General features: G+C 46.9%; 1 protein-coding gene across 1 annotated transcript in view; it reads left to right on the top strand.

Annotated features, from left to right (window-relative positions):
- LOC115184229 (calcium uptake protein 1, mitochondrial-like) overlaps window positions 1-11,284 on the top strand; it is a gene marked incomplete at its 3' end in the record, with an annotated part of 43,537 nt that overhangs the window by 28,414 nt on the left and 3,839 nt on the right. The window contains exon 4 of the mRNA XM_029745256.1: window positions 416-578. Within this exon, the coding sequence (XP_029601116.1) occupies window positions 416-578 (163 nt within the window). The remainder of the gene's footprint in view (window positions 1-415; window positions 579-11,284) is intronic.

Genomic DNA, 11,284 nt, shown 5'->3' with positions numbered 1-11,284 from the left:
GTCTCTCTCTCTCCCGCTCTCCTGTCCCTCTCGCTCCCCTCTCTCTCCCTTGTCCCTCACCTTCTTTCTCCCGCTCTCTCCTGTCACTCTCCGCTGTTCCTCTCTCTCCCATTTCCATCCCTCTCTCCCATGTCCCTCCCTCTCTCCCCTCTCCATCTCTCCCCACTCTCTCTCATATTTCCCTCTATTTCTCTCCCTCTCTCTTCTTTCCCCCTCTCCCTCTCTCTCTCTTTCTCTACTCTGTCCCTCACTCGCTCTCTCTTGTCTCTCTCCCCCTTGCCCCTCTCTCCCTTTCTATCTCACCTGTCCCTCTCTCTCTCCTGTCCCTCTCCTCTCCCTCTCTCCGTTTCTCTCCCTTGTCCCTCTCTCTCCCCTCTCCCTTTATCTTCCCCCTCTCCCTCTCTCCCCTCCCCAGGTGATGGAGTATGAGAATAGGATTAGAGCCTACTCCACTCCGGACAAGATCTTCCGTTACTTCGCCACACTGAAGGTCGTTAGTGAGCAGGGAGATGCAGAGGTTTACATGACTCCACAGGACTTTGTCCGCTCCATCAGCCCAAATGAGAAACAGCCAGAGAGTGAGTCTAAAGTTGAAAATATCCCCATCTCTCTCTATTTCTCTCTCTCTCCTTCAGTGAATGGTGGAGGGGTTTGGGTTATAAATATACCTCATGCAGAGGGGAGGGGCAGTCCCGGCCAAAAGCTGTCCAATAGGCTACAATAGGGGGCAGGCCCGGCGTAGGGGCCAGGAGGGGGTGTAGGGGGCAGGGACGGTAGGGTGGGGGAGATGGGGGCTGAAGAGGTGGGGGGCAGGAGAGAGGTGTGAGGGTAACATTAGGACATGACAGGTGGTATAAGAATAACACACTGAACCAGTGATATTTGATCACGAGCCTTGAGTGACAGAGCTGAAGTATGTGTGTGTAATAGTTAGGACTATAACACCTCAGCACTCTCTCCCATCTAATTATTGCTTCATTTAAAGTCAAACCTTCATCTGGCCCTGCAACAGTTTGCTCTAAAGTTGAGGGATACGTCTGGAGAAATGTAACCTATAGTATTTACTGCCTGTCTTAAATACTGACTTGGGCGGGGCTTGGGTTGGCTGGTCACTTCCTAGAACCTTCCACTTCCTCTCCTTCTCTCTTCTCTCTCCTTCTCTCCTTCTCTCCTTCTCTCCCTCTCTCCCTCTCTTCTCTCTCCTTCTCTCCTTCTCTCCTTCTCTCCCTCTCCTTCTCTCCCTCTCCTTCTCTCCTTCTCTCTCTCTCTCCCTCTCTCTTCTCTCTCCTTCTCTCCTTCTCTCCCTCTCCGTCTCTCCCTCTCCGTCTCTCCCTCTCCTTCTCTCCCTCTCCGTCTCTCCCTCTCCTTCTCTCCCTCTCTCCGTCTCTCCTTCTCTCTCTCTTCTCTCTCCGTCTCTCCTTCTCTCTCTCTCTCTCACTCTCTCTCTCCTTCTCTCCTTCTCTCCCTCTCCCTCTCCGTCTCTCCCTCTCCTTCTCTCCCTCTCCGTCTCTCCCTCTCCGTCTCTCCTTTTCTCCTTCTCTCTCTTCTCTCTCCTTCTCTCCTCTCTCCTTCTTTCCTTCTCTCCCCTCTCTCCTTCTCTCCTCTCTCTCTCTCATTTCAATTTCAAGTGGGTGTAGTAATTTAAATGTAAGGGTTTTATTAGCTTTATTTATTAATTATTTATTTATTGGGAAACATGTTAACATTGCCGAAGCAAGTGAAATGGATAAAGTGAAATAAACACAAAAAAATTTACGGTAAATTATTACACTCACAAAAGTTCCACAATAATAAAGAAATATTCTGTCTATATACAGCGTTGTGATGGCACACTGCGTTATAGATATGGAGTTTATCAATGTTTGATTTGTTTTCAAATTCTTTGTGGATCTGTGTAATCTGAAGGAAATATGTGTCTCTAATATGGTCATACATTTGGCAGGAGATTAGGAAGTGCAGCTCAAGTTTCCAACTCATTTTGTGGGCAGTGTTGCACATAGCCTGTCTTCTCTTGAGAGCCAGGTCTGCCTACGGAGACCTTTCTCAATAGCAAGGCTATGCTCACTGAGTCTGTACATAGTCAAGGATTTTCTTAATTTAGGGTCGGTCACAGTGGTCAGATTTTCTGCCACTGTGTACTCTCTGTTTAGAGACGGATAGCTTTCCAATCTCCTTCTCCCTTCATCACCCACAGTAAGATTCTATAAGAGAAAGATTGCAGAAAGAGGGCCTCAACATGGAAGTCACACATAGGCCCAGGCCGTGAGCAAGCCAACAGGCCCAAACACCCACTCTGACACTAGCCCAAGCCAATGGAATGTACCAGATGCTCAGCATGCTCTGATCACACTTACTGGCCTGGGGCCAAACCACACGACCAACAACATTGGACACGTTATGGAGCACAAAGCCTTCACTATCTCATCCTGGAATATCTAAAGCATGAGGTTATCTGCCTTTTAGCCTAAAGAGCAGGAACCCAGACTTCATCAAAGAAATCGGAAATACAGACATTGTCATCCTACAAGAAACATTGTATAGAGGAGACAGACCCACTGGTTGCCCTCTAGGTTACAGAGAGCTGGTAGTCCCATCCACCAAACTACCAGGTGGGTGGTATAGAGGAGATGGACCCACTGGTTGCCCTCTAGGTTACAGAGAGCTGGTAGTCCCATCCACCACACTACCAGGTGGTATAGAGGAGACGGACCCACTGGTTGCCCTCTAGGTTACAGAGAGCTGGTAGTCCCATCCACCAAACTACCAGGTGGTATAGAGGAGACGGACCCACTGGTTGCCCTCTAGGTTACAGAGAGCTGGTAGTCCCATCCACCACACTACCAGGTGGTATAGAGGAGACTGACCCACTGGTTACCCTCTAGGTTACAGAGAGCTGGTAGTCCCATCCACCACACTACCAGGTGGTATAGAGGAGATGGACCCACTGGTTGCCCTCTAGGTTACAGAGAGCTGGTAGTCCCATCCACCACACTACCAGGTGGTATAGAGGAGATGGACCCACTGGTTGCCCTCTAGGTTACAGAGAGCTGGTAGTCCCATCCACCAAACTACCAGGTGGTATAGAGGAGATGGATCCACTGGTTGCCCTCTAGGTTACAGAGAGCTGGTAGTCCCATCCACCACACTACCAGGTGGTATAGAGGAGACGGACCCACTGGTTGTCCTCTAGGTTACAGAGAGCTGGTAGTCCCATCCACCAAACTACCAGGTGGTATAGAGGAGATGGATCCACTGGTTGCCCTCTAGGTTACAGAGAGCTGGTAGTCCCATCCACCACACTACCAGGTGGTATAGAGGAGACGGACCCACTGGTTGCCCTCTAGGTTACAGAGAGCTGGTAGTCCCATCCACCACACTACCAGGTGGTATAGAGGAGATGGACCCACTGGTTGTCCTCTAGGTTACAGAGAGCTGGTAGTCCCATCCACCACACTACCAGGTGGTATAGAGGAGATGGACCCACTGGTTGCCCTCTAGGTTACAGAGAGCTGGTAGTCCCATCCACCACACTACCAGGTGGGTGGTATAGAGGAGACGGACCCACTGGTTGTCCTCTAGGTTACAGAGAGCTGGTAGTCCCATCCACCACACTACCAGGTGTGAAACAGGGAAGGGACTCAGGGGGTATGCTAATTTGGTATAGAGCAGACCTAACCCACTCTATTAAATTAGTCAAAACAGGAACATTTTACATTTGGTTAGAAATGAATAAGGAAATTATCTTAACAGAGAAAAATGTCCTCCTGTGTGCTACCTATATCCCCCCACTAGAATCCCCATACTTTAATGAAGACAGCTTCTCCATCCTGGAGGGGGAAATCAATCATTTCCAGGCCCAGGGACATGTACTAGTCTGTGGTGACCTAAATGCCAGAACTGGACAAGAACCTGACACCCTCAGCACACAGGGGGACAAACACCTACCTGGAGGTGACAGCATTCCCTCCCCCATATGCCCCCCTAGGAACAACTATGACAACATAACCAACAAAAATGGGTCACAACTCCTGCAGCTCTGTCACACGCTGGGTCTGTACATAGTCAATGGTAGGCTTCGAGGGGTCTCCTATGGTAGGTACACCTATAGCTCATCTCTACGCAGAAGTACTGTAGAGTAGTTTATCACTGACCTCAACCTAGAAATACACTACGGAAAAAGAAGGAACAGCACATCAGAAATCAACTCAATGTAATTGAAGAATCTATAGAATCTAACCACTTCTGGGAAAATTGGAAAACACTAAACAAACAACATGAAGAGTTACCTATCCAAAATGGAGATGTATGGATAAACCACTTCTCCAATCTTTTTGGCCCTATAACAAAGAACAAACAGTAAAAACATACACATGATCAAATACAAATCAACTATTAAAGACTACCAGAACCCACTGGATTCTCCAATTACATTGAATGAACTACAGGACAAAATACAAACCCTCCAACCCAGAAAGGCCTGTGGTGTTGATGGTATCCTTAATGAAATGATAAAATATACAGACAACAAATTCTAATTGGCTATTCTTAATCTCTTTAACATCATCCTCAGCTCTGGCATCTACCCCAATATTTGGAACCAAGGAACCTGATCACACCAATCCACAAAAGTGGAGACAAATTTGACCCCAATAACTACAGTGGGATATGTGTCAACAGCAACCTTGGGAAAATCCTCTGCATTATCATTAACAGCAGACTCATACATTTCCTCAGTGAAAACAATGTACTGAGCAAATGTCAAATTGGCTTTTTACCAAATTACCGTACGACAGACCACGTATTCACCCTGCACACCCTAATTGACAAACATAAAAACAAAGGCAAAGTCTTCTCACGCTTTGTTGATTTAAAAAAAGACTCAATTTGGCATGAAGGTCTGCTATACAAATTGATGGAAAGTGGTGTTGGGGGAAAACATACAACATTATAAAATCCATGTACACAAACAACAAGTGTGCGGATAAAATTGGCAAAAAACACACACATTTCTTCCCACAGGGCCGTGGGGTGAGACAGGGATGCAGCTTAAGCCCCACCCTCTTCAACATATATATCAACAAATTGTCGATGGCACTAGAACAGTCTGCAGCACCCGGCCTCACCCTACTAGAATCTGAAGTCAAATGTCTACTGTTTGCTGTTTGCTGATGATCTGGTGCTTCTGTCACCAACCAAGGAGGGCCTACAGCAGCACCTAGATCTTCTGCACAGATTCTGCCAGACCTGGGCCCTGACAGACCTGGACCCTGTCAGACCTGGGCCCTGACAGACCTGGGCCCTGGCAGTAAATCTCAGTAAGACCAAAATAATGGTGTTCCAAAAAAGGTTAAGTTGCCAGGACCACAAATACAAATTCCATCTAGACACCGTTGCCCCAGAGCACACAAAAAACTATACATACCTTGGCCTAAACATCAGCGCGACAGGTAACTTCCACAAAGCCGTTAACGATCTGAGAGACAATGCAAGAAGGGCCTTCTATGCCATCAAAAGGAAGATAAAATTCAACATACAATTAGGATCTGGCAAAAAAATACTTGGAATCAGTTATAGAACCCATTGCTGTTTATGGTTGTGAGGTCTGGGTTCCGCTCACTAACCAAGAATTCACAAAATGGGACAAACACCAAAATGAGACTCTGCATGCAGAATTTGAATATGTACAGACTCAGTGAGCATAGCCTTGCTATTGAGAGAGGCCGCCATAGGCAGGCCTGGCTCTGAAGAGAATACAGGCTATGTGCACACTGCCCACAAAATGCGGTGGAAACTGAGCTGCACTTCCTAACCTCCTGCCAAATGTATGACCATATTAAAGACACATATTTCCCTCAGATTACACAGATATACAAAGAATTCGAAAACAAACCCCATTTTGATAAACTCCCATATCTACTGGGTGAAATACCACAGTGTGCCATCACAGCAAGTTTACGTATCGGCCTCACGTGCTTCGTCAATTTTTTTAAATGTGCACCCTTATGTAGACCTAGCCCCACCCACAGCCATGGAAGTGTGTGGAACGGATGTGGGTGGGGCTAGGTAAGGGTGCAAATTTAAAAAAATTCCCAAAAGTTTTGACGAAGGCAGTGAGGCCGATACGTAAAGCTCTGAGGAAGGCCGTGAGGCCGATACATAAAGTTTTGACGAAGGCCGTGAGGCCGATACGTAAAGCTCTGACGAAGGCCATAAGGCCGATACATAAAGTTTTGACGAAGGCCATAAGGCCGATACGTAAAGCTCTGACGAAGGCCATAAGGCCGATACGTAAAGCTCATTAAAGATCAGTGATACTATCAAGAGCAGTGTGCGGTTTCCTTTTCCCTTCATCTTGTTCAACTGTTACCAGGCACCTGCTAATAAGATTGCTCAGATGTGCGAGTGCCTTTTGGCTTTTGTACTTTAACCATTTGCACATCGTTACAACACTGTATATATATACATAATATGACATTTGTAATGTAATTTATTATTTTGAAACTTCTGTGACTCATGTTTACTGTTCATTTTTATTGTTTATTTCACTTTTGTGTATTATCTACTTCACTTGCTTCGGCAATGTTAAGTTTCCCATGCCAAATAAAGCCCCTTGAATTGAATGTAATTGAACTGGAGAGCAGCAAAGGAAAGATTACAGTACATTTTATTCCACAACCACTTATCTCTCTCAGCACCTAACTGTCAGTCACAGTCAGAGAGTCCCTGTCCTCTGCTCTATGGGACAGTTATCTATGGGCTGTGAGCGTGCAAAACTGTCATCAAGTCAAAGGGTGGCTACTTTGAATAATCTCAAAATATAAAATATATTTGGATTTGTTTAACACTTTTTTGGTTACTACATGATTCCATATGTGTTATTTCATAGTTTTGATGTCTTCACTAGAATAGTAAAAATAAAGAAAAAGCCTGGAATGAGTAAGTGTTCTAAAACATTTGACTGGTAGTGTATACTGGACCATTTCTGTCCTGCGAAGCATTGAAAATGTAACGAGTACTTTTGGGTGTCAGGGAAAATGTGCGGAGTAAAAAGTACATTACTTTCTTTAGGAATGGAGTGAAGTAAAAGTATAAAGTTGTAAAAAATATAAATAGTAAAGTTGAGAAGCCACCGTGGCACAGTTGTCCAGCTGTGTTGTTATCATGCTGTGGCAAGGAGGGTGTCCTTGGAAACAAAGTCCTTTGCCCTTTTTAGAGCACCATACCCAGAAAGCAGTTTACCTGTGACCAGGCTGGTCCAACTCTATCCCCAGGTACAGTGGTTTACCTGTGACCAGGCTGGTCCCACTCTATCCCCAGGTAAAGCAGTTTACCTGTGACCAGGCTGGTCCCACTCTATCCCCAGGTAAAGCAGTTTACCTGTGACCAGGCTGGTCCCACTCTATCCCCAGGTAAATCAGTTTACCTGTGACCAGGCTGGTCCCACTCTATCCCCAGGTAAAGCAGTTTACCTGTGACCAGGCTGGTCCAACTCTATCCCCAAGTACAGCAGTTTACCTGTGACGAGGCTGGTCCCACTCTATCCCCAGGTAAAGCAGTTTACCTGTGACCAGGCTGGTCCCACTCTATCCCCAGGTAAAGCAGTTTACCTGTGACCAGGCTGGTCCAACTCTATCCCCAGGTACAGCAGTTTACCTGTGACGAGGCTGGTCCAACTCCATTGATGTAATCTGAATGGATTCTGGTCTGGTCTTAGACAGACTGAGTCTTAGTTTTAAAGGTTTTAAAGAGAAAGTGGATGTGTGTGTTTTTAGTTCTGCTTCAGTTTTCCACCGTTTTGTTTGTTAATTATAAATGATCCCAGGGGAAAATAACAAAAAATTCTAATGAAAAAAGCTTAGCATACAAATGATGCAAAAAACGTTTTCAGATATCCAAATATTTCCCCTGCATGTAGGTCAAGACCATTAAATGAAGTTAAATTGTCCATTTTACATAGAAAAAGGACACGCATTGAAGTTAGAATTCCACCACTTAGTAATGGAATCTTCAGGCATGAAAAGGTTCTGCATTTAGTTTAATGAGAATAGGGAAATGTCAAGCTGTGACTCTACATCATAACTGTCCTTGGAGCGACCTCTGTCATCCTTGGATCACGGAAACACGCACGCACGCACACACACGCACGCACGCGCACGTACACACAGACACACACACACACACACACGCACACGCGCACGTACACACACACACACACACACACACACACACGCGCGCACGTACACACACACAGACACACACACACGCACACACACGCACACACACACGCGCACGTACACACACACAGACACACACACACGCGCGCACATACACACACACACACAGACACACACACACACACACGCGCGCACGCACGTACACACACACACACAGACGTACACACACACACACACAGACACACACACACACACACCAATATTTTAGGTCATTAGGTTTAGCTAACAGTGAGTCCATGGGGACTGAGGGTATATAGCAGTGTCTCAGCTATATTTACATAGAGAAATGGAGAGAGCGGTATAAAGAGAGGAGAGAGGGGAGGTTAGGAGGAATGTGTGTCACATTCAAATTCTTCCCCCACCATGGATGGCACGGCTTGTCTTTCAGAGGTTAGGAGGAATGTGTGTCACATTCAACTTCTTCCCCCACCATGGATGGCATGGCTCGTCTTTCAGAGGTTAGGACCACACACAGGAGAGGTTGACTCACCACTTTTAAAATCTTCTTGTTCTCCAATCCTGTGCAGCTCACCGCTTTTAAAATCTGCTTGTTCTCCAATCCTGTGCAGCTCACCGCTTTTAAAATCTGCTTGTTCTCCAATCCTGTGCAGCTCACCGCTTTTAAAATCTGCTTGTTCTCCAATCCTGTGCAGCTCACCGCTTTTAAAATCGTCTTGTTCTCCAATCCTGTGCAGCTCGGCGTCAATTCGTGTCCCAAGTGGCACTCTATTAATTATTTAGTGCACTACATTTGACCTGGGCCAGTAGCGCTCTAGTCGAAAGTTTTTATTGATTTGTTTTTATTTATTTAACCAGGTAGGCTAGTTGAGAACAAGTCCTTTATTTAACCAGGTTAGGCTAGTTGAGAACAAGTCCTTTATTTAACCAGGTAGGCTAGTTGAGAACAAGTCCTTTATTTAACCAGGTAGGCTAGTTGAGAACAAGTCCTTTATTTAACCAGGTAGGCTAGTAGAGAACAAGTCCTTTATTTAACCAGGTAGGCTAGTTGAGAACAAGTCCTTTATTTAACCAGGTAGGCTAGTAGAGAACAAGTCCTTTATTTAACCAGGTAGGCTAGTTGAGAACAAGTCCTTTATTTAACCAGGTAGGCTAGTTGAGAACAAGTTCTTTATTTAACCAGGTAGGCTAATTGAGAACAAGTCCTTTATTTAACCAGGTAGGCTAGTTGAGAACAAGTTCTTTAATTAACCAGGTAGGCCAGTTAAAAACAAGTTCTCATTTACAACTGCGACCTGGCCAAGATAAAGCAAAGCAGTGCGACACTAACAACAACACAGAATTACACATGGAATAAACAAACATACAGTCAATTATACAGTAGAAAGATCTATATATAGCATGTGCAAATGAGGTAGGATAAGGGAGGTAAGGCAATACATAGGCCATGGTGGCAAAGTAATTACAATATAGCAATTAAACACTGGAATGGTAGAATGTGCAGAAGATCAATGTGCAAGTAGAGATACTGGGGTGCAAAAGAAGATGGGAAGATGGACAGGGACTCTGCTGTCCTAGCTTCAAGGGGGAAGATGGACAGGGACTCTACTGTCCTAGCTTCAGGGGGAAGATGGACAGGGACTCTACTGTCCTAGCTTCAGGGGGAAGATGGACAGGGACTCTGCTGTCCTAGCTACAGGGGGAAGATGGACAGGGACTGTGCTGTCCTAGCTTCAAGGGGAAGATGGACAGGGACTCTGCTGTCCTAGCTTCAGGGGGGAAGATGGACAGGGAGTCTGCTGTCTTAGCTTCAAGGGAAGATGGACAGGGACTCTGCTGTCCTAGCTTCAGGGGGAAGATGGACAGGGACTCTGCTGTCCTAGCTTCAGGGTGAAGCTGGTTCCACCACTGGGGTGCCAGGACAGAGAAGAGCTTGGACTGGGCTGAGCGGGAGCTGACCTCCTGCAGGGATGGGAGGGCCAAGAGACCAGGTGGTGGCAGAACGGCGTACTCAGGTTGGGGTGTAGGGTTTGAGCATATCCTGAATGTAGGGAGGGGCAGTTCCTCTTGCTGCTCCGTAGTGAAGCACCATGGCCTTGTAGTGGATGTGAGCTTCGACTGGAAGCCAGTGAAGTGTGCAGAGGAGCAGGGTGACATGGGAGAACTTGGGAAGGTTGAACACCAGGCGGGCTGTAGCGTTCTGGATAAGTTGCAGGGGTTTGATGGCACAAACGGGGAGCCCCGCCAACAGCGAGTTGCAGTAATCCAGACGGGAGATGATAAGTGCCAGGGTTAGGACCTGCGCCGCTTCCTGTGTGAGGCAGGGTCGTACTCTACGGATGTTGTAGAGCATAAACCTGCAGAAGCGAATCACTGCTTTAATGTTTGCTGAGAACGACAGGGTGTTGTCCAGGGTCACGCCAAGGTTCTTTGCACTCTGGGAGGGCAACACTGTGGCGTTGTCAACCGCGATGGAGAGGTCTTTGAGCGGGCAGGCCTTCCCCGGTAGGAAGAGCAGCTCCATCTTGTTGAGGTTGAGCTTGAGGTTGTGGACCGACATACAAGTTGACATATTTGCCAGGCATGCAGAGATGCGAGTTGCCACCTGGGTGTCTGAAGGGCGGAAGGAGAAAAGTAGTGTGTCATCCTCATAGCAATGATAGGAGAGACCATGTGAGGATATGACAGAGCTGAGTGACTTGGTCTATAGAGAGAAGAGGAGAGAGCCTAGAACCAAGCCCTGGGGGACAACAGTAGTGAGAGTACGTGGTTCAGACACAGATCCTCTCCACGTCACCTAGTAGGAGCGGCCTGCCAGGTAGGATGTAATACAGGAGTGTGCAGAGCCTGAGACGCCCAGCCCTGAGAGGAGGATCTGATAGAGCTTGAGACACCCAGCCCTGAGAGAAGGATCTGATAGAGCCTGAGACACCCAGCCCTGAGAGGGTGGAGAGGAGGATCTGATAGAGTCTGAGACACCCAGCCCTGAGAGGGTGGAGAGGAGGATCTGATAGAGCCTGAGACACCCAGCCCTGAGAGGAGGATCTGATAGAGCCTGAGACGCCCAGCCCTGAGAGGAGGATCTGATAGAG

This window comes from Salmo trutta, unplaced genomic scaffold (assembly GCF_901001165.1).
Source record: "Salmo trutta unplaced genomic scaffold, fSalTru1.1, whole genome shotgun sequence".
In the NCBI taxonomy this organism is placed as follows: Eukaryota; Metazoa; Chordata; class Actinopteri; order Salmoniformes; family Salmonidae; genus Salmo; species Salmo trutta.
Note: the sequence above shows the minus strand (reverse complement) of the source record. Positions and strands in the feature narration are given on the sequence as shown.